We start from the raw sequence: 21,702 nt of genomic DNA on the forward strand, positions 1-21,702 counted from the left end.
GCTTGAATTCTCAACCCCTCAAATAATATCCAAACCCGGTGTGTATAACTCTAAATTAGTACCCAACACGGTATGTAGTTCATGAATATCCTTTCAGATAGTTAAAATGGGGAAATCAATGCTTAGCTCTACAGACAAAAAGCGAAAACAACAAAGGCCTATATGTGTGTAAATCAGCCTGAGAACTCTTTAGTAATAATTTTGTCACGTTGAAACATTACGGATCTGAAAAATAAACGTAGAACCAAAATGGCAGCTACCAATAGTCCCTATTAAATTACCGAATTTGGGAAAAAGAATCGACATTATCATAGTTATAAATATTATTAAACCGGCAAAGAATTAGACCACTCGTTAAAATTAGAGGAGTTTATTCATATTCGTGAGATTCTTTACGACTCACGTTAGCACTGATCGGTCGATTTCTGTACCCAACTCTCACGATGTAAGAGATGTTACAATTAAATGCACACTTCACTCCTCTTCAGAATGGTTGTAAGTGTAACATACGTAAGTATAATGTCACATTTAACGCAATACATAAATATATATGCTAATATTTTTGTAGAGAATTCTTTGAACCAATTGAGCGTAAATGATATTAAGATTTGGATATAGATTCTATTCTCGTGAATATGATCTGAGATTAATGAACGATACGTACTAAAAGTTGAAAATGTCGACGCATTGTTCCATATGCAAAGTAGACAAGAATGACTCTGAAGATTCTTCTCTTTAACGTCAATTACATATGCGGACACAAAGTTGTATCGTCTTCGTCGGTAACCGTTTTAGACGACTGTATAAGAAATTCCATAAAATCGCCATCAGCGGAGATTGCTTCCGCACCACGCAATGCTCTTTTAGTAATGAATTGGTTTACCACTGAAGGATTCACATACGACATTGTCAACCGACAGCCCCAACTGACCAATGCCAGAGGCTGTAAGAGGAAAAAAACATGGATTATTTTTCATCATTCAGCTTTCACCAAACTAGACATAAACATTAAGTGTCTAAAAGTACATTAAACTTACTCGATCCTCATCCAAAAGCGAGTATGGCGTTATAATATGTCGTCTCAGACAACCGGCCACCAGTTTTTTCAAACGTTTTATCTCTAGTGAATTAGCACAGGGATGGTACAACATAACTATTGCACCATGCTAGAAATAAACAGAGATCATGATTGGAAATACACAACTATTTAAATAAACAAAAATCTGCAGTTGGATTGGAAAATGACGTTCAAGTCACAATCCACTAATTGTAAGCATCAGATGTTTGACGTGTATTTTCTTTAAGTATAGTTACCTCTAAACTATGAATCCATCTTTGTCGTGGTAGAAATTGGTATTCTCCGTAAACAGGCCAAACTGGCCTGTGTGAACCACTGTAAACAGAAATTAAATAAAATGAATATTACTCTTTGTCCAAACACATAATATCTTCCATCAGACATAATGCAAAGTATAAGCAAATCCTTAATTCCTTCAACAAGTACAAATATAATATTTGACATTTGATGCTAAAAAATACATTTCTAGAAAATGCGGAAATCGATAAACAATTTAAATACAAAATGCAAATATTTAACTTACTACATAGGAATATCATCGTCGTATTCGATCGTTTCAGTCATACACTTGTGGATAGCCTGAAATAACACAGAACGTAGAGTTCTTTCAAAACAAAAACATGTGTTGCTTATTGAAAAAGTGATCGAAACCAATACAAAAATAATCATTCAACTAACCATATATCCCGACGGTATATGTTCGCAGTATACCATAGGGCTAATAGAATAGTCAGGCACAATCCTTTTATCGTAGCATGTGTAGTTGACCGGTGACCCATCCCAATCGACTCTCAAGTTAGTCTAGAACGTTTGAAACAATATAAATATGATTAGTTATGCTAAAAAAATTAATGAACAGCATTTTGTTCACTCATTAGTCTAGTGAAATACCTATTTTTTTGAAACAAGCTGTCAAAATATATACTGTGTATTGAACAAGAGAACTTTGGGAATTTATTTTTTTCAATGTAGACTTACTTCTCCATCGTCGCACTCACTCTCGTGCATTCCCATGCCTACTCTGTCAACTGGATTCTTTTCAAAATTGGAATCCTTGAACTCTCCGGTTTTATGCAGAACCTTAGGAGGCGGTTTTGGATCTCCAGGTCTCGACGGCATCCAACGTCCCGGCCAATTCTCGTATTTGTCATCAGACGCTTCTCTGCGCTGTTCCGCACTATCCATCTCTTGGAACACATCTGATAACAAAAATAATATAAAACAGAATAATATTATTATTGTCGTCAATACAACTGAATTCTATCTAACAGAAATTCAAACGTCTGACAACATGTATTACATGGCACAGTTTATGCTCAGCTTCGTAACTTTGGTGGCAACAGGTAGATCATACCGGGAGTAAAAGATAGAAGAATGGTGACAGGTGTTAGCTATCACACACCGTGCTCACCTTCATATTGTGTGGCTCTGTCAATGGGGTTACGAACATATCCGTTGACGAATCCCAGAATCAAAGTACAGCAGGTATATAACAGCAAAACTCGGTCCTTCGTCATTTCAATGGTCAGTATAATATATATATATGCCTACGGAACTTTGACACTAAACAACCCTAACCAAGCAGGAACGGAAAACGATGGCAACGGTTCGCAGTAAAATAAGGAATGTCAGTGCGTCGTTGCGTATTTGTATCTATATGGCCGCAGGCGTCTGGAGTTAGCTCGATCTGAACACGAATCGTTAAATAAAAGGCAGCCGGGGTAAATTGATCAATGGGTATTGTTTACATACTGGTATGCATGAAATTGCATGCGTATGGACATGTCAAGTTACCAGAAATCGGATGTAACATCACTAACGTCATCTGTCAGAACCACCATTAAGCTTGATCGACCATTTACAAGCAGCGTGTTTTGCACGTATGATCCGCATGTTGGTTTGCTTCACGTGTTTGTTTTTATAATTCAGTTAACGTGACGACAATCCTCTAACGTTATGTTCAAATTTGGATTCAGCGTCGATAACGCGAAGGAAGAAAATGGTAATTTTTTCAAATGTTTACAAATTTCATTGTCTATCATTAAGGTTATACACGCTACATTGTTGACAACAGCGACAACGCTCGACTTTGAATTCTCTTTGTTACGTTCTTTTGTCCCCTCGACCTGCCGAACACGCTATTTTTTTTAAATATTGATCTGGAATTTCACAGTCAAATTTAGCAAGCTCGGACACTAAACATCACATTGATTGCTCAATGCGGCAAGATAGATTTGTAAATAAAGTTATTGTTCATTTAGACAAGGTTGAAAGCATAGGGACTGTGCTGGACTGGTTTCCTGCAGTGAAGATAGAAGTATCCCATGAGCAGCTATCCAAAAAGTGCTGTGAGGATGACGACTTTAAGGAATGTGATTTATTTTATGACGTTAGGTTGAAGCTTATTCATTCTGACAAAGTGGTAATAGATCTGCAACAAGAAAATTGTGAAAATATTGTTGAGGCTGAATCGCAGCATTCGGATCTGATACCAGCAAAATATGAAGGTAACTTGACTCGGATTATCTGTACGATCGCATTTGTTTATGTTTATCAATAATGTAACACACTGGTTTATTTGAAATTATTCATTGCAACACAGGTGGATTGAAAGTGTGGGAATGCAGTTACGACCTGGGAAAGTACTTAATAGGTGACAAAATTCCATTAGAAAATAAATCTGTTCTAGATCTAGGATGTGGCACAGGGATTATTGGTATTCTAGCATTATTGAATGGAGCCAGTGTTCATTTTCAGGATTATGTATGAAAATTTCTTTGTTCAATTTTGTTTTGTCTTAACATAACCAGTCTCTAATATGCCACTGACACCTATGTTATGTTCCAGAACACAGAAGTAATAAAGTCCGTGACTATCCCAAATGTAATTTTAAATATTAATGATCGGAAACACGTGCAAGAACGATGCGCATTTTTTTCCGGCGATTGGGCCTCTTTTATACAGTTACGTGGGGAATTATATAGAAACGATTATGAGAAATATGACTTAATTTTAACCAGCGAAACGATCTACAATCCTGACAATCAAAAGAAATTGCATAATATCTTCAAGACCCAATTGAAGAAAAATGGTTCAGCGTAAGTTTGATAATTAACAGATTAGTCTCATTGATTTGTGAGATGTTCTGTTGTGAATGTATCATTGCTTACACTGCGGATTACTTGAACACAAAATTGTCTTCACTGAGAATTAATTTTAGTTACGTTGCTGGAAAAGTTTATTACTTTGGAGTTGGAGGAGGAATGAGGCAATTCGAGGACCTCGTTGAAAAAGAGAAAATATTCGAAACCAAAACAGTGTGGAACAGTGATGAAGGTTTGTAACAAAAATATTCAATTACCATTACCCTAGTACTAGCAATAATGACAAATTTATAAATATTTCAGGTGTACAACGCGAAATATTGAAGCTGACATTCAGGACTTGAGATTCAAAAATGCCTGAGATAAGATTATTGTCCATTATAGTTAATTAATTACCCACTAATATTCTTGAGGATATATCGAGAACATTTTCACTATATTATAAAATAACAATGTTGACAAGAAAATCCTTGACAAGATTAAAGAAACTAAGATCTTTCAGAAACATAAAAAGGATTTACTTTTTTTGAAGGCAGACAAGGGCAACACGACCGTTGTTATGAATAATCAAACCTATGAGGAAAAAATGTTACATGAACTCTCCAACAACAACACCTACAAAGCTGTTAGATTTGATCTTACGTGTACCCTTCAATAGGAAGTTAAAAAAATAACGATGGATTGGTCCAAAAGTAGACACATTTCTGATCAACTTAGGCAAATTTCAAAAACTTGTGTACCACCTAGAGCTTACGGGCTACCTAAAATTCATAAACCGGATACACCGTTAAGAATCATAGTTTCTTTCACAGATAGTCCCACCATCAATCTAGCTCGCTTCCTTAGTAAATGGATTGGCAATAACATTGTCCCTCCTGTGTCACGTGTTAAAGTCAGTTTTGCTTTTGTTAAAGCTATCAAGAACTTTCTTCTTCCACCTGATCATGTGTTGGTTTCGCTAGATGTAGTGTCATTGTTTACCAATGTTCCACAAAATTTAGCAATTAACGCGGTGAAGCAGTGTTGGCATCAATTTGTAGACAAGATTCCTGTTCCACTCAACGAACTTATAAACGCATTGAATATTTGTTTTAAGGCTGCCACTTTTAAATTTAATAATACCAACTACGCTCAAACCCATGGTTTACCCATGGGCTCGCCGTTCTCTCCAATTTTGTTGGATCTGGTTATGTATGATCTTGAACAACATTGGCTAAAAAAACTGGACTTCGAGCCTCCTCTCTACTTCAGATATGTAGATGACATAATCACAGCGGTCCCTTCTGATGAAGTTGATGAAATGCTATCTATTTTCAATCAATTCCATCCGAGATTACAATTCACCTCTGAAATAGAGTGTAATCGTCGAATTAACCTTTTGGATGTTCTGATCATTAATGATAACCAGCTCATCAAAACTGACTGGTTCCATAAGGTCACCTGGTCACAAAGGTATTATACTTAAATTTTCATTCTCGCCATCCCAGATCTTACAAAATTGGAACTACACTCCGGACGTTCCACATGTTCAAAAGTGTTCTAGTCTCAAAACCAAAAAATTGTCGTTGTGTGTTTTTATTCAATTACCAACCCAGATGAATGCTTGGGAGTTTCGCATTGCAGTCGTTGTGTGTTTTTAAAAATGAACGTTTTGAGTTTATTCGATTATTCTAACGCGCATTCATTACTACTACTCGTTCGTTCTTTTTCTTCGTAAATTGGAAGTGCCAGTTCATCATCAGGTAATCCCTCTTATTTATATTAGCACAAACAATCCTGCTTATCACATATAATTTTGTGATAACTAACTGTTGTACATTATAAAAATTTTTACTGTTCATGACAGATGTTCTGAAATAAATTGTTCTGAGGAGGGCCCCCATCCGGGCTGAAACGTTAACACAAAAATAATGTTTTTTGTTTATGACCTTTATATCCAAGAATAATATTTACACAACAATTCAACAAGGTCAAGAAAGTCGTTTTCATTCAATATAAAATAACATTTGAAAACTTGCTAAAGATTGTTGTCATGTACAAAAATAAACTTTCACGTGAATCAGAGATATGTTTAAATTTCCTATCTCGAGACATCATGGGGATAGTCTTTCATAGACCCAACCATCTTCCCCTTCATGAAGAAGAATTCCGTCTGGTTTGTCGTGAGGTTCTCTACGTCTGAACCTTATTCTATCATGTAGACGATCACTCTGACCTTGCCAGAACTCTATGGAACGTGGAATCACTTTGAACCCCCCCCTAAACAAAAAAACAATGAATGTTTGTGTGTTTGACTGAACCACATAATCAAACTGGATGCTGCACTCACCAACACTCTGGTCTCTTGACTTGTCCCTCAGTATTTTGGGCCAATAGTTCTCTTTCCTTCACCATCAGCGTTTCTCTACCAGCAATAACGCTGCTCTGCTTGCTAGCGTGTGCACCTAGCTGGCTGTGAAAAGGTCGGTTCTGAAAATACTCGTCAGAGTCAGCTGCAGAGGTTTTTTCAACAGTTCCCTCGATACGTATCTGAGGAAATAATGCAACAGTGTGTTTACCGTATTTAGTACCAATAATTGACAAAATGTTCCAGACACTTACCGATCGCCTCGTTGGCTCCCAGTAAAAGGTCAAAGCTGCGTTTGGATTTTCTTCCTGAAAATGTTAAGAAATAAATATTTTCTTGTCTTCGATTCAATGCTTTCCAATCATTGACATCTTACCAATTCGCGGCCCTTTCTGCTTTCGTAGTTAGTATAAAATTTAAATCCATCTGTGCCAAAACCTTTGAGAAGAACATATCTAGCTGATGGTATCCCATCTCTGAAAAGAAATTAAAAATAAATAAACAAACGAAAGCAATATATCCTATTTGATGTATAAATAACAGAGTACCAGGCCGGTTATGATAATCGCATTACCTTATATACGAGCTTTTTATTTTTACCAGAACGCATTTCTCGAGAAAAATATTTGATGTATTCAGAATCAATAAATAACAAATTTTCCCATGAAATGGAAACAACAAATTATTTACTTAGTTGCAGTCGCCAGGCACATGGCATTTGGCTCCAGCACTCCTGGTGTCACACGTGCTTCATCGAACCATGCTTGAAACTGACCAAATGGTTCTTTGCTCTTTAGATCATCTTCACTGAATGTTTCGCTCTTGTCTTTGTATTTGATCCGCATATCTAGCAATGAATACGGAACAAGCTTGATCAGCATTCTACGTAGTTATTGCTATTTTAATCAGAACCTAACATTAAATATTCCAATCCATCAAAATTCCAAGGAAATTCTGGGTTTGATGATGAATGTAATCAATTTAAAAAAAGGAGTTAAAACGTCTTTCAATTTTCATGAATTAAATATATTTTATGTTAATTATTATTTGCATCATGCGTTCATCCCCTTTACACTCAGTAAATAAATAAATGGAGTTATCCTCTGAAACTGCTAGAGGTTATTATAAAAGCAGTCAGCGGAATGACGCTTATAGGTGTGTAATCTTGCATAACATATTCGAGTGCCTTAAGAACAGATAAAAGACAGTGTAAAAGCATGTTTACAAACTTGACTGCCGACAGTTCAGAAGTTAATATACACGCTTGAACAGCGAAAAAAATAATGGGAATGAATTATGATTGCAGCGTTCAGACGACTCGTAAGAATATGACTACACATTGATCGTTTGTTCGGAAAACTTAGCACAAAAAAGAATAATAAACAAAAGACTACAGTAATGATGCAGCTGATGTAACAATAACAGTTGTCTCCTACGCTGCATTTGCGTGTAACTAGAATATTGATGTTGCGAGAGTTTCTTAGGAGCTGACTGAAATCATAAATCTACTTAGTATTCTTTCATATGATTGATCAATTACCTCCGATGTCGACAGAAATCGGAACTCTTTGATTCGCACCCGACATTTTTGACATATTGCGGGATTGCGGACGATGACGTCCTTCGTTCCAGCTGATCAAACGAATCGAACTGTGGAAACCAGGGAAACCAGAGAGGAACCCACGGCAGAAGCTCAGCGGGTTGCGTTCTAAAACTTTTTGCGCAGGCAAGAGCACAAGTCTAGTAACATTCCCGAAGCTCATTTTCAAAGTTTCAACCACGGAGCTTTATTGGAAGAAAGTGCATCACTAATGGGTGCTTCCATTTACTGACTCAAGTCGACTTGCGTCGCTATTTCTGGTGTATTCTTTTGCCCACATTGGCCGGTTACACCAGAAATAGCGACACAGGCCGATTTGAGTCAGTAAATGAAAAGCACCCAATAATCTTTATCGTAAACCTCGTAAACTCAACCACGAAACTTAATGTATAGTCAAAACCAAATTTAGTGGAAATTTTGTTGTGAGTTCACTCACGAAGTATCTTAGTATTTTGGAACGCATCTATAGCCATTGAAAGAATATGCTGTCCCTCATGCGGATTCCCCTATGAACTGGCGGCATGATTGGTTGATAATATGATCACGGTACTCCGCAAAAAAGGATACGCAGTGCGTTAGTATTGGCCGCGAGCCAAAATCTCGTAGAATAACGAATAAAGCATTGTAGCTTACCTACTTATAAGGATGAGTTTACAAATGATAGAGATTTTCCACACGTGTTGGAGCACATCAATTTGAATCAGAGTTTCTGCCCTTTTCAAAGTTTTTAGTCGTGGCCATCAGCAGAGCGCTGCGGACACCAAACATAACGAGTAGTCGCGAAATATTCAAGTATTTTGGAACGCATGTGTAGTTTTCGGCACTTGACATTTTGACCTGCCTTCGTCTGCCTAGGGAATTCTTCATCCACGGCAGTGACAAGCGGTTTCTCGCTCGTTGCTCTAGTCCGAGAGCTTATTGTCAATACAATATTATTTTTGAGTGATATTCGTGAGATACGCCGGACTTCGACTTGTCAAGTATTATTAGGAATAAAAACGGCCAAAAACCGTATCTCAATACGAGCGCAAAATGACGCTCACAACTAAGGTAAGTAACTATTTCGTATGGAATTTTGTGTCTGTTACTGACACGGACGATGAGTACGATTGTTTCATACCGTTTTCCCATTTCAGATGGAAATCGACGATAAGAATATTAAGGGCGAAGGCTTCAAGCCTTACTATATAACAAAAATTGAAGAACTGCAATTAGTCGTGGCTGAGAAAAGCCAGAACCTCCGACGTCTGCAGGCTCAGCGTAACGAGCTGAATGCAAAAGGTAACCTCACTTTTTTCATTCCACACAAAACCCTAGCATTTGTCCTGTCACGAATAATTAACAAATTTCTAAAATTCGTATTAGGCATTTTTCGTGAGAAAGTAGACAGCGCTCCTTATTTGACAATTATGATAACATGAATAAAATAACAGTACAGTTGCAAAAGAAAAAATTCCAAGTACTTTAATGCTTATATGACGCATCGAGTGAATCTCATTAAAATAACTAATTCTTTCATACAATACAGTGCGAATGTTGCGTGAGGAATTACAGCTTCTTCAAGAACAAGGCTCGTATGTTGGAGAAGTTGTGAAGCCGATGGACAAGAAGAAAGTATTAGTCAAAGTCCATCCAGAAGGAAAATTTGTCGTAGATCTAGACAAGAACATAGATATAAATGACGTGACACCAAACTCTCGTGTTGCCCTGCGAAATGAAAGTTACACACTCCACAAAATTTTACCCAACAAAGTTGATCCACTGGTATCCCTTATGATGGTTGAAAAAGTCCCGGATTCTACCTATGAAATGGTTGGTGGTCTTGACAAACAAATTAAGGAGATCAAAGAGGTTATTGAACTACCTGTCAAACATCCAGAATTATTTGATGCCCTGGGAATCGCTCAGCCCAAAGGAGTGCTTCTTTACGGTCCACCAGGTAAGAACAAAGTGAACAAAACTAATAAATTAAGATTGGTTTTGAGATTTTCAAATTCTCATGGCTCTGGTCGTGGAGACACAGAATGATTTTAACAAGTTCAATAAAATTAGAGAATACGTGGAAAAATGAACGATTTGGCTAATGACACTAAAATCAATTTATCTTATCCTAAATGAAATTATTATGCGAAACCCTGTTACAAGTTTAAAGAAATATAAATTCACTTCCCAGGTACTGGCAAGACCCTATTAGCTAGAGCAGTTGCTCACCATACAGAGTGCACATTTATTCGAGTCTCTGGTTCGGAACTAGTCCAGAAATTCATTGGTGAAGGTTCCCGAATGGTTCGTGAACTCTTTGTGATGGCTAGGGAACATGCACCATCCATAATTTTCATGGATGAAATTGACTCCATTGGTAGTTCTCGAATTGAATCTGGATCTGGCGGAGACAGTGAGGTATTTCAATTCAGTTCTTTTTATTGTAGAGATTTAACCGAAGTCTCACTGAATCGTAATCTATGTTAATGTAATGTTTTTTGCTATAGGTCCAAAGAACAATGTTGGAGCTTCTGAATCAATTGGATGGATTTGAAGCAACGAAAAATATAAAAGTTATCATGGCAACTAATCGCATTGACATCTTGGACCAGGCGTTATTACGTCCTGGTCGTATTGATCGTAAAATTGAATTTCCCCCTCCAAATGAAGAAGCTAGGCTTGATATTCTGAAAATTCATTCCCGCAAAATGAATTTAACTCGTGGTATAAATCTGAGAAAAATTGCGGAACTCATGCCTGGTGCTTCCGGTGCAGAAGTCAAAGTAAGCCAGTCTTCTTTAACTTTAAAAAGGATGAACAAATCATCAAGAACTTTATTGATGCTTCAGTAATCACATTTGTCTAGTTGTTACAAGTAGAATTTTTTAGAGTTCATCCAAAAGTTTTACTGCAAACTAAGAGGGACTTAAACTGCCTTAAAAAAGAAATTCAAATATTAAAATGAATTTTACTGTTACAGGGTGTTTGTACTGAAGCTGGCATGTACGCTCTTCGGGAACGTCGTGTCCACGTCACCCAAGAAGATTTTGAAATGGCTGTAGCTAAGGTAATGCAAAAGGATTCCGAGAAGAATATGTCCATCAAGAAATTGTGGAAGTAAAAGCTTTAAAGTAGTTGATAATCATCATTCAATAAACTGATGCTACAAGTGTACAACTTCTATATCTAAAAGATTGATAAATTATAAAAATCGCATCTGTGTAGAAGTGTAAGTTCCAAAATAAAAGTATATTCAACATTTAATTTGTATTCTGGTATAAACTTATGGCGATAAATTCAAGATAGAATGACGCTTGAGTTTTTAGTAGATGTTCTTCAATTAGATAATAAATCAGTGATCTGACCTGTGGGTTTAAGTGTGCTAGTATACATTTTGTAATTAATGATTATTAAAGTGAAAATACTTTCTTCCTGAAAAATCGTGGTTTAAACTCAAATAAATTTAAACTGATGCCTAAAAAATTTATAAATAACGACCGCAGTTGATATACCATAGGTATGCTTCTTGGTCGCCTCTTATTACGTACCAGACTGGTTGTTACGAAACTTTGAACACAACGTAAGATGGCCAGCATTCCGGATTCCAATTAGAATCCTCTCACGTCTCTGGCATCGTCGGCCGTGAGCGTCGGCACGACATTATGTGCGCGCGGCAGCGCCACGCCATCGGCGGCAGAAAGATCTTATGAAAATGGTACTGATATGACGGCAAAATGCCAAGCGTTGAAACCCACTCGGTTAAATCAGTAGATTTCAATTAGATTTTTATTCGAAAAATTAAAAATTCTCGGATTGTTAATTGGGAGTCTGAAAAAATGGAGAAAATGAAAAACGGAATGGAGTATTTTGTGGTGTAATCGGACTCCGCGCAATCGATTTCTCTCGCAAAATTACATTGATATAGTGCATCAAACAATTGATAAAGTATTTTTCAAAATCGTCCAAATTTTCACTGAAAAAAACCAAAGTTAACCTTTCTTTGTTTGCGATTTTCAGAGCTCGAAAAGTTTTCGTCTCAGAAGCGTTTTTGCAGGTCATCTTTTCGACTAATTGGATCTCCACGACTGACTGAATATATCTTCTGTCAACGTATTTTAGTCAGTTGGAACTCACCAGAAAATTTCAATTTACGCCTGACGCTGCGTGTAACGGCAATTTTTCGAAAATCTGACCGTATTGTGCGCAAATCGTACGACGTTTCCGACCGGTCGAGATTTGCTTCCGAGCGCAGCGAGGAATCAGTCGCTTCCGAGCAGCCGTAGTGAAGTTACGCAGGCCGTAAGTTGACAATTCAGATCTCCATGTACAGGCTTCGAGTATTCGGGACATGGCCAAGCACCGATACTTTATGGTTAAAAAAAGACTGTATAACGTTATTCGATCAGTGTATTCCCACGAAACTAACTGTGAATAATATCCGAACGGCATGCAGCGTGTGGCCCATAAAAGAACCGAGTTACCGAAATGAAAACAATCGGGGACATCGAAGGTGACTTTCGCGTATCAAATTTTCATTCTTTGGTGCAACTTCAGCTTTTAGCGAATTCGATTATCGACTCTCCGCGTCGGATGTCGTTTGTTATTGTTTGTGCGGCTAGATTTTCGTTAAGTGCGTAGTTGCATTGTTACCAAGTTTAACTCAGTCCATTTAGACAGCAAGCTACAATACAAAAGTGCGAATGGGCTTGGAATCGAGTGTAATTATTACGCTGCATAGTCACAGACGTGTTGTGCGAAGAAAATGCCCCGATAATCATCCCAAGTGGTTTTTTTTTTTGCTATCATTCTGAACAAGCGGACCTTGCGGAACGTGACCTTCGTGTCACTTGTGTCTCAGATTTTGGTTCGCGGATCGCGTCTCTCAATGATCCAAGTACATTGTGCGAGTAATCTTTAATTATTTTCTTGTGTAGTGTGAAAAGTGTGTCACCACCATACATCCTGAGGTGCTACGCGATCGTAGATGTAAAGTGTGGAGCGACCCGGAGGAGGTAAGAAAGCTTATTTTGATTATTGCTCGATAATTCAATATGTGGTACATTTGATACCTAATTTTTATTATTGCGTAATATATGGGGAATAAATATAAAAGTAGGCAACAGTAATAATTTATGAGAGAACTGGAAATCCAGTTTGCTAAATTAATTCGAGCTTTCTTTTTCTTCAGAGTTAAGCAGAGACATCCGAGTAACTTCTCCATTACTCAGCAACGTTGGTGAGTTTGCATGCGTTTGGGTTATTGGTGTATTTCCCTGGGACTCCTCCATCACGTGGCGTGGCGGTAACAATTGTTACACGAATCTTCGATATTTCAGCTGCATGGATAGGCTCATTCCTGATCGCAACGGTGCTTGACGTGAAGTTAGATCGTTTTCTTTTTTTATTGCAGCTGACCTATTTTACCATAGACATTCAAAGTTAGAAATTTTGCACGTTGCTGAAAGTGGAATGAGCATCGCGACAGGTTACTATCACTTACTCGACATTCGCGAAAACAAATTTGGTTTAGCTTATACTGATATAATTACCTACCTATGTTTGAATTTTCCAATGATGTCGTTTAAGCGGTGGATATACCTGAGGTTTAAACATATTCCAACAATTGTTTAATCGATAGCAATTCAAAGTCTGGCAGAACGTAACGTAATTAACTTGCATGATATGTCTTGAATCATTTTCCATTTTTTAGTACCCAGCAGCTATCGAATAATAACAGGCTTAGCTCGCTTAGAAAAATGCTGATTAGCATACAGGACGTTTTTAATCGATCTTACAAAAGGTTGATGTACCGATAGTCAGCCAGCAGTTAGTAAAATAGTATTTTCGCTGACTATGGTACAAAAACATTTTGCTCCCCACAGGCAACCAATGAAAAAGTAAGTTACAGTGACCACGGCGCAAATGAGGAAGAATGGTGTGTGTTGGAAAGAATGGAGAATCGTTTAGAGCGAATATAGGTAATCGGGTAGGTAGGTGGTCGTTGTGGGATCTGTCGCGAGTTTGATGCAGATGTGCGTGTGAATCTCTCTTCACCATTTCCGTTGGGTTGTTCCGTTGGGAATCAGGCGAGGGTAGGAAGGTCGCGATGTGCCGCGATGTTATCAACTTTTGTAATCCACAGCGTCAAATGATCACAGTGATTTTTTTTCAGAAACACGTAAAATACTCGAGTATAAGAGTCTTCGAACTATTACTGAGCTTTTAAATTCCAACGTGGTTCAATTTCCCATTTTTTGTCGCTCTGCTATCATTTTGCAGTTGTTATTCAATTCGATTATTTGGTCATTATCGGTAATTATTTCATTCAACTGATTTCTGTGATCGTCTGAATGGGCAAAACGCATCTCTGAACCATCTATCGCGTTCCGTGGTACGCTGGATGGGAGAGATGCTGAGCCCGAAGACTTCGCGTCGAAGAGGACCACCGACCGTCACGCCACACAATAATGCATGTCCTCCAACCTTCCTCCCGGACTTGACTCGCATCTCAGAACAACAATTCGCATCGCAATGTGTCGGATTCAAAAAGACGCAGATGCGGATTGGGTTTCTACAGAATTTTGCGACAAGTCCTAGATACTTAAGGTTTTTTGACAAGTTAATCGGTCGCGCCTTTTTTGCGCGTAGATTAATCACGGGAATCGGACGCATCTTATGCGCGATAATTAATAATCAGAGTGGTGATAGACTGGGAAAACCGGAAGCCGTCAGGGGATGTTGTCTATCGACAAAAATAAAGGAAAAGTCAAGGAATTATGATGAATCATAGGGAAAAACGTACTTTTTTTTCATAAATCCCTTTCAATCTTCAGCTGACTTTATTGACGTGAAAAGTCAAGGAATTACATTCGAGCAAAATTGTCGCCACTCTGATAATGCGAATCGATTGATCACGCCTTTTACTTAGCGATTTCGTAAACAGTATCTGCAAAAGTAAAGCACTCTCGATGTGTTAAGCCTTTAGCTTGTCAATCAATTTTCTTACGAACAATCTAGTTTTCAAGTTTAAATTGACGACGCCTTTTGCGCGTTGACTTGATACTTTTTGGTTCTGAGAGAAAGTGAGGCATTTGCAAGCTAGCGGTCAATTCACGGGGACAAAAATCACGGGGTGTATAGTGGTAGTGAAGAATTTGGTCGTAAGTATTTATAAAACATATCCCAAGTGTACAACAGTATTTTTTTAGTGATTATGTAGTCTTTCGTTTCAGCTAATCAAATCATTTGTCTGTTTCAACTAATGAAACCTGTCGTCTGTTTCAGATAACCATACTTTTTGTCTGTTTCAGGTAATCAAACCTTTTGTCTGTTTCAGCTAATGACCCCTTTTATCTATTTCAGTTTATCGTACCTTTTGAATGTTTCAACTAACCATACTTTTTGTCTGTTTCAGCTAACCATATTTTTTGTCTGTTTCAGCTAATCAAATCTTTTGTCTGTTTCAGCTAATGACACCTTTTATCTATTTCAGTTTATCGTACCTTTTGAATGTTTCAGTTAAATATATCTTTTGACTGTTTCAGTTAATCAAACCTTTTGTCTGTTTCAGCTAATCAAACCTTTCGTCTGTTTCAGTTAATCAAGCCTTTTGTCTGTTTCAGCTAATCAAATCTGTGATTGAATCAGTGGTTCTCAGCTGCGTTGTTACCGTAGCAATTTAAAAATTTAGGATTGTTAATTGGAAGTGTAAAAGAATGGAGCAAATGAAGAATCAAGACGAAGTAGTTGTTCAAGGTATAAGGAAATAATCTAATTCATTCTCATTATTCTTGAACCCTAATACATGTAAAGCACTGAAATGAATAAACTATTCATATCTTTTTTATTACTGTTTATTGTTCAGATGAAAGGCTCTGGGCACATCGCAATATTTTTAGTATCAACTATGCGGTAATAAACGTATAAAAAGGCATCTTAATTATGCACGAGTGCACGATTCTAGAATAATGAGAATAAATTAAATTATTTTCTGACCTCAAAAAACTGTTACCGGCTTATTGAATTTCCTTCTCGCTTCTTCATTTTCTCCGTTTGTTCACACTTCCAGTTAACAATCTTAAAGAGTTTTAAATTCTTACGATTAATAACTCAACAAGTAGTTACGAGGTACAACACTTACCGTTGCGTCGGTACGGTCGGTACCCATTTTCACGAGCGTTCCTTCGCCGTCCACGGCGTGGCGCTGCCGCATCATGTTGGCGTCCATGAAACTCCAACCTTACGATTCCGCTATTCGTGCATATGTTGAATGAAGCGATGGTTTAATAAAATGGAGGTATAACTTGTCTGAGCCGCATGTCCATTCTTAGTGGCCTGTGACAAATAATCAAATCGAGATGGAAGTTGATAATCAAAGTGAAGACGGTGAATTAAAAAAGAGTCCTGGTAAAGATATCGAAGAATTTAGGTATGTATTCTCATCTGTTACCTCTTTCAAGGTAACTTACGTTCATACACGATTTGTACGAGTAACATCTTTCCGCATTATTTGAAAGATTCTATTATTTATTCCTACATGAATCTCAAACCAAGCTTTCATATACTTTGCAACGTAAACGATACTTTTGCTTCCTTGATCTGTAGTTCGAATTCTGATGCTAAATTCTGTTGTTTTAACTCGGAAAATTACGACTATGGTGACAGATTTTAAATTACATCCTTGTTCTTCACAGTTTCTCTGAAGAAGATGGTGCAGACACAGCAGATTCCCTAGATATAAAACCACCGCAAGCAGTAATTAGACACCATAAATCCAACTCGTCACGCAGACGAGAAAAACACAGCGAGAGGAGAGATCGCAGGGAGGAGAAGGAGCGGAAGTCTCGTCATCACGATCGTGACGATGAGAGACACAGAGATAAACGCAGGTAATTATGTATATTATTGTATGTATAATTTAGATATTATTGATTGGGTTACGATTGTTCTCTTTTGGGTATAAAATTGTGTGTTTTTGACTTGTGGATCATAAACAGCTTTTACATGACTGTTCTAATCGCAGACACCGCAGGCATGGTAATGATGTCTTGGATCGAACAGAACGGACGGATGGACCGAAAAGAGATAGAGATCGAATAGAGAGATCAGAGAGAATTGATAGTGGACACAGTAGAGATAGAGAATCGCGGCATGATCGCAAAGAAAGAAGCACCGGCGATAGAGTTTTAGAAGATTTGAGAGAAAGGTAAATGAATTAATATTCAAGTATTAAAAGTCATCAAATAACTCAGTTATTATTAGTCATGTATAGCAAATTAATCCGCAAATTGGCTATGATGTTAAAAAATTTCTAAATTAATTAAGGAATAATATCAGGTTGTTGGATAAAAGGCGAGAACGGCGTGAAGAGCCTCGTGATGTCCGCGAATACAAATCTGAGTCTCGCCGAGAGATCCGAGTTGAGGAAACGCGTGAAACGCGGGAACCACGTGAAAGGCGAGAAATCCGCATAGAAGAAAGGCGTGGAGAGGATCTCCGGGAACGGCGTGATGTTCGAAACATGCTTGAAGATCTTCGAGATCGTCGTGATGTTCGCACTGAAGAGCGAAGACATGTACGTCCAGTGGAGGACCATTTTTCAGAATCAGAAGCTATGGAAAGACCTGAAAAACGGCACAAAAGATCGCACAAGCATGAAAAAAATCGTGACCGAGACAGAGAGAAAGTTGAAAGGGATCGAGAGCACAGAGAGAAGCAATTGAGAGAGGCAATGGACATCACTGATGTAGATGATGGCGAAGATATGGATGTTGATGAAATACCTATGCATAATAAAGACCCGAAAGAAATGAGTGAACAGGAATTGAGGAAAGAAAGGTAAATTTCTCTAAATAGTAACTTATCCTGTCATTGAGCACTTTTTCAATGTGATGACATCCGAATCACACAGATAGCCAAATTTTTTCTCTATATTACAGGTTGTTGGAGGCCGATAGAGAAATGGCGAGGAGAAAAGAGGTCTCCAGATTAGAATTGGAGGCTCGACGACTAAAAAGAGGAGAAAAACGGGTACATAATCCAGGCCCTGATCAGGATCAGGAGCCATCTATAGTTGAGCTGTCCGATGAAAGTTTAAGTCCAGATGCATCAGATGAAGCGCAATCAAAGTCACCTGAGTAAGTCAATGTTACTGAAACTTCACAGTTATATGGCGTAATAATTTTGATTTGGCTAATTAACCATGATGATAACTGGGCAATAATATTGATTGTATAGATCAAGGCATTCGTCAGAAGAGCAGGTGGAAAGTCCACAAGAAAGGTCGTCAGATCGCCCTTCAACTGAATCATCAGAAAGTACTAGCGACGATGATGACGAATCTAACGATTCGAATAAGGGATCAAATGACGAATCAAACGATGGATCAGACTACAATAATCCAAGTCCTTTGTCTGTTGATCGATTAGCCAAGTCTGATCATTCTGACGGAGATTCTCCTGGACGTGTTGATTCAAATGGAGCAACAAAAGACGTTGAAGAAGAAGAGAAGCCAGAAAAAGAGGAGGAACCTCCCATCCCACCATATTTACCTGCCATTCAAGGTATAGTTAAAAGTTATCAATGGTTTATGTGGAAAAGAATATTTGTATTTTTTTACACATAGTATACGAGTCTGTATTGTACTTCTTAAACGTGTCACTAGTTTTCTCACTAGTTCTTTTTTGTCTCAAACATGGAGAGTCTGCTTTAAAGCAAAATTGCAGTCTATCATACTTATTTACTTTATATATTTTTACTTTTGTGTAGATTAGATTTACATTGTATTCACGATTTTGATTATGCTTGGTTCACAAAATTATACAAGACAAGATTTTCACATAGTAAAGTATATATTCAGATTTTCCGGATTTCAGGATGTCGAAGTGTTGAGGAATTCCAGTGCTTAAACCGCATAGAAGAAGGAACGTACGGTGTTGTTTATAGAGCAAGAGATAAACGAACAGAAGAAATAGTAGCGTTAAAGCGTTTAAAAATGGAGAAAGAAAAGGAGGGCTTTCCAATCACTAGTTTACGAGAAATTAATACCTTGTTGAAAGCACAGCACCCAAATATTGTTACCGTTAGAGAAATCGTCGTCGGCAGTAACATGGATAAAATATTCATAGTCATGGATTACGTTGAGCACGACTTGAAGTCTCTCATGGAAACTATGAAGCAAAAAAAGCAGGTCTTTATTCCTGGTGAGTACTCGATACGGAGTATCCAACTTTCAACATATGTCCATGTTTACCAAGCGTCTGGATAAACAATGACTGAAATATCCCTCTGAATCAATATACGCTCTCAAACTGAAAGTAAAATGGCCTGCATGCTGCAGACTATTCATAATATTAATGAAAATGTTCATTTCAGGTGAGGTGAAGTGTCTCATGCAACAGCTTCTACGTGCTGTGGCGCATTTACATGACAACTGGATACTTCACCGTGATTTAAAAACTTCCAACTTGCTCTTGAGCCACAGAGGTATCTTGAAGGTTGGAGATTTCGGCCTTGCCAGAGAATATGGATCCCCACTAAGGCAATATACACCTATTGTCGTTACCCTGTGGTACCGAGCTCCAGAGTTGCTTCTGAATGGAAAAGAATACAGCACACCCATTGATGTCTGGTCTGTAGGGTGAGGAGAATTTATCTTGATTTTATGTCATGATAACCAATGTTTACTGTATCAGTGTGCTCTACGATTTTACGCAGTACTCTGATTCAATTTGGCATACTTAAACATGGAGCTTCCCTTCCAGATGCATATTTGCAGAGTTACTACGAATGGAGGCTCTCTTTCCAGGCAAATCCGAAATAGACCAACTCAACAGGATATTCAAAGAATTGGGAACTCCAAGCGAACGCGTATGGCCTGGTTATAACAAATTACCAGTAGTTCAGAAAATACCATTTTCTCACTATCCTGTAAACAATTTACGTCAAAGATTTAGCATGTCTTTGTCAGATCTTGGGATTGAATTACTTAACAAGTAAGGATTCGAAGTAACAACTTCACCCATATTAACTAGTCACGATTAAGAGGAAATTTGCCACTACAAAAAAAATTCCTATTATCAAGAGTTTGACTTCACAGTTTTCATTTTTAATTGCAAGAAATGAAAAGCAGTGCATATCATGGTTTTTTTCTCTTTCATCTTGGCTGTCTTCCGCTGCTTTATTTTTTACCAGTGTGAAAATTATACGGAAAACCGTGGCTATTAAATAAAGGTTAAACAAATTTCAATGCAAAAAGAGTAATTAGAATTGCTAAATTTTACAATCTGTTATGAAGATCCTTGTTACAAGTTCAAGTTTTTTTTATCTCGAGAAAGTTCTTGTACGAATGACTCAATTATTACAGATTCCTCACCTACGACCCACAGCAACGTGTCACAGCAGAAGATGCTTTGAAACATGGTTATTTCACCGAAGCACCATTACCAATCGACCCAGCTATGTTTCCAACTTGGCCAGCTAAATCAGAGCTGGGAATTCGAACAGCTAATGCATCGCCGAAACCTCCGAGTGGTGGAAGGGAGTACAAACAACTAGGCGATGGAGATGACGCAGATATAAGCTCCTCCGGATTTCATATGGGACTTTTAGAAAGAGGTAGAGCTCCTCCAGTCGGTGGTGGCTTTCACTTGAAATTTTAATTTAGACAATTACCCATTTTCAAGTTCCACTGATGCGGAACAGATCTTGAGAGTGGGTTCAGCAATGAAACGTGTAATAAATGCATCATTTTACCGCGGCTTTTCGTGAAAATAACGGTGGTTAGCAAAATTTGAGTTTCTTTTTCTGCCACATACATCCGGCAAACTGATCCTATTGGATTTGTGACTAAGCGACTCACTTTGTAAAATCCTCTATATTTTAGACACTCAACTCTCTTGTGTTACAAATTCGACATATTTCCTTTCTAAATAATTTATTCACGTGAAATGTTTCAACATGAAAGGACTGAACGCATTTTCTGTCTTTACCCAATAAGAGTATTGCGGTATACGTAGTCTACGCAAAATTAACATTACAAAGCGTAAGGAGCGATAGTGATTCTTATTCGTACAGCGTCGTTCTTAATCAGTCTGATTGAAGTAAAGCTTGGTATTCAATACTTGAGAATTCGGAAAACGTGCGCGAAATTGGATACAGTGGTTTCGATCCTGTAATATTAGTTTTTTTTTTGTTTGCATTAACTGGTTTATTATCCGGCTGTACAAGACTAGAATTATTCTAATATCATCATTTTTATACTAATTAGTTGTAATCAGCACAAAAACATAAATCAGTATGCGAAGTGTTGCCGAAATCTTACTGTAATTCATTATGAGCAGCACTTTGACACTGATCATTGATTGTGATTCCATGTATAATATCAACCTATTTCATGTAACTATAATAAATACGAATACGAGATAACGCGTGATCGAATGCCAACTTTTTTTCACATAGCCAAGCGTGATATAAATTTTTTTGAGTCATGACATCCAATACTCTGAACAGGTTTTTTTTGTCAAGAACCGAAGAAATCATTATCATTAAACACAAAAAGTAGTCGCTGGCCTAATCGCGTCTTGAAATCTAG

General features: G+C 37.7%; 5 protein-coding genes across 8 annotated transcripts; 3 read left to right on the plus strand and 2 right to left on the minus strand.

Annotated features, from left to right (window-relative positions):
* Positions 1–354: 354 nt before the first annotated feature.
* On the minus strand, positions 355–2,826 carry LOC124211218 (uncharacterized). Of its 2 annotated transcripts, none has more exons than XM_046610051.2 (7): positions 2,490–2,826; positions 2,057–2,277; positions 1,757–1,879; positions 1,602–1,657; positions 1,315–1,393; positions 1,038–1,166; positions 355–943 (listed from the first exon to the last, which is right to left on the minus strand). In XM_046610051.2, exons 1-7 carry the CDS (start codon positions 2,593–2,595, stop codon positions 746–748), a joined length of 912 nt encoding a protein of 303 aa, XP_046466007.1. In that variant the 5' UTR covers positions 2,596–2,826; the 3' UTR covers positions 355–745. The 2 variants fall into 2 exon arrangements, with proteins under 2 accessions (XP_046466007.1, XP_046466008.1); XM_046610052.2 differs by lacking the exon at positions 2,490–2,826 and adding an exon at positions 2,379–2,475.
* Positions 2,827–6,645, plus strand: LOC124211220 (histidine protein methyltransferase 1 homolog). Its single transcript, XM_046610055.2, has 6 exons — positions 2,827–3,080; positions 3,340–3,585; positions 3,681–3,841; positions 3,926–4,176; positions 4,299–4,414; positions 4,486–6,645. The coding sequence occupies exons 1-6, from the start codon at positions 3,035–3,037 to the stop codon at positions 4,524–4,526; spliced, it is 861 nt and encodes a 286-aa protein (XP_046466011.1). The 5' UTR covers positions 2,827–3,034; the 3' UTR covers positions 4,527–6,645.
* On the minus strand, positions 4,719–8,232 carry LOC124211219 (pyridoxine/pyridoxamine 5'-phosphate oxidase). Its single transcript, XM_046610054.2, has 6 exons — positions 8,070–8,232; positions 7,220–7,376; positions 6,906–7,005; positions 6,784–6,837; positions 6,512–6,711; positions 4,719–6,441 (listed from the first exon to the last, which is right to left on the minus strand). Exons 1-6 carry the CDS (start codon positions 8,122–8,124, stop codon positions 6,276–6,278), a joined length of 732 nt encoding a protein of 243 aa, XP_046466010.2. The 5' UTR covers positions 8,125–8,232; the 3' UTR covers positions 4,719–6,275.
* Positions 8,233–8,974: 742 nt separating this feature from the next.
* On the plus strand, positions 8,975–11,375 carry Rpt6 (26S proteasome regulatory subunit Rpt6). The gene is made up of 6 exons (XM_046610050.2): positions 8,975–9,179; positions 9,266–9,410; positions 9,658–10,068; positions 10,303–10,529; positions 10,619–10,894; positions 11,092–11,375. Exons 1-6 carry the CDS (start codon positions 9,162–9,164, stop codon positions 11,230–11,232), a joined length of 1,218 nt encoding a protein of 405 aa, XP_046466006.1. The 5' UTR covers positions 8,975–9,161; the 3' UTR covers positions 11,233–11,375.
* A 4,992-nt stretch (positions 11,376–16,367) lies between these two features.
* Pitslre (cyclin dependent kinase 11B pitslre) lies at positions 16,368–21,536 on the plus strand. 3 transcript variants are annotated; one of them, XM_046611353.2, is made up of 10 exons: positions 16,368–16,539; positions 16,805–16,999; positions 17,134–17,316; positions 17,436–17,948; positions 18,050–18,247; positions 18,348–18,673; positions 18,986–19,312; positions 19,485–19,749; positions 19,874–20,104; positions 20,476–21,536. In XM_046611353.2, exons 1-10 carry the CDS (start codon positions 16,469–16,471, stop codon positions 20,768–20,770), a joined length of 2,604 nt encoding a protein of 867 aa, XP_046467309.1. In that variant the 5' UTR covers positions 16,368–16,468; the 3' UTR covers positions 20,771–21,536. The 3 variants fall into 3 exon arrangements, with proteins under 3 accessions (XP_046467309.1, XP_046467310.1, XP_046467312.1); XM_046611354.2 differs by having other exon boundaries at positions 16,369–16,539; positions 17,448–17,948; XM_046611356.2 differs by having other exon boundaries at positions 16,369–16,539; positions 17,463–17,948.
* The last annotated feature ends 166 nt before the right edge of the window (positions 21,537–21,702 follow it).

The sequence above is a fragment of the Neodiprion pinetum genome, chromosome 2, assembly GCF_021155775.2.
Source record: "Neodiprion pinetum isolate iyNeoPine1 chromosome 2, iyNeoPine1.2, whole genome shotgun sequence".
NCBI lineage: Eukaryota > Metazoa > Arthropoda > Insecta > Hymenoptera > Diprionidae > Neodiprion > Neodiprion pinetum.

Bases quoted from the DNA above. Each gene is read 5' to 3' on its own strand.
- LOC124211219 (XM_046610054.2), bottom strand. From the start codon at position 8,124: ATGTCAAAAATGTCGGGTGCGAATCAAAGAGTTCCGATTTCTGTCGAC. The intron at 6,838-6,905 runs GTAAGATGTCAA...TAACATTTTCAG, and splicing joins GCAGAAAGGGCCGCGAATTG to GAAGAAAATCCAAACGCAGC. The intron at 6,442-6,511 runs GTGAGTGCAGCA...TTTTTTGTTTAG, and splicing joins GTCAAGAGACCAGAGTGTTG to GGGGGGGTTCAAAGTGATTC.
- LOC124211220 (XM_046610055.2), top strand. From the start codon at position 3,035: ATGTTCAAATTTGGATTCAGCGTCGATAACGCGAAGGAAGAAAATG. The intron at 3,586-3,680 runs GTAACTTGACTC...ATTGCAACACAG, and splicing joins GATACCAGCAAAATATGAAG to GTGGATTGAAAGTGTGGGAA. The intron at 3,842-3,925 runs GTATGAAAATTT...GTTATGTTCCAG, and splicing joins GTGTTCATTTTCAGGATTAT to AACACAGAAGTAATAAAGTC.
- LOC124211218 (XM_046610051.2), bottom strand. From the start codon at position 2,595: ATGACGAAGGACCGAGTTTTGCTGTTATATACCTGCTGTACTTTGATT. The intron at 1,167-1,314 runs GTAACTATACTT...GTTTATTTCTAG, and splicing joins GATGGATTCATAGTTTAGAG to CATGGTGCAATAGTTATGTT. The intron at 944-1,037 runs GTAAGTTTAATG...TTCCTCTTACAG, and splicing joins CGCTTTTGGATGAGGATCGA to CCTCTGGCATTGGTCAGTTG.
- Rpt6 (XM_046610050.2), top strand. The intron at 9,411-9,657 runs GTAACCTCACTT...CATACAATACAG, and splicing joins TAACGAGCTGAATGCAAAAG to TGCGAATGTTGCGTGAGGAA. The intron at 10,069-10,302 runs GTAAGAACAAAG...TTCACTTCCCAG, and splicing joins GCTTCTTTACGGTCCACCAG to GTACTGGCAAGACCCTATTA.
- Pitslre (XM_046611353.2), top strand. From the start codon at position 16,469: ATGGAAGTTGATAATCAAAGTGAAGACGGTGAATTAAAAAAGAGTCCT. The intron at 16,540-16,804 runs GTATGTATTCTC...TGTTCTTCACAG, and splicing joins AAAGATATCGAAGAATTTAG to TTTCTCTGAAGAAGATGGTG. The intron at 17,949-18,049 runs GTAAATTTCTCT...TCTATATTACAG, and splicing joins CAGGAATTGAGGAAAGAAAG to GTTGTTGGAGGCCGATAGAG.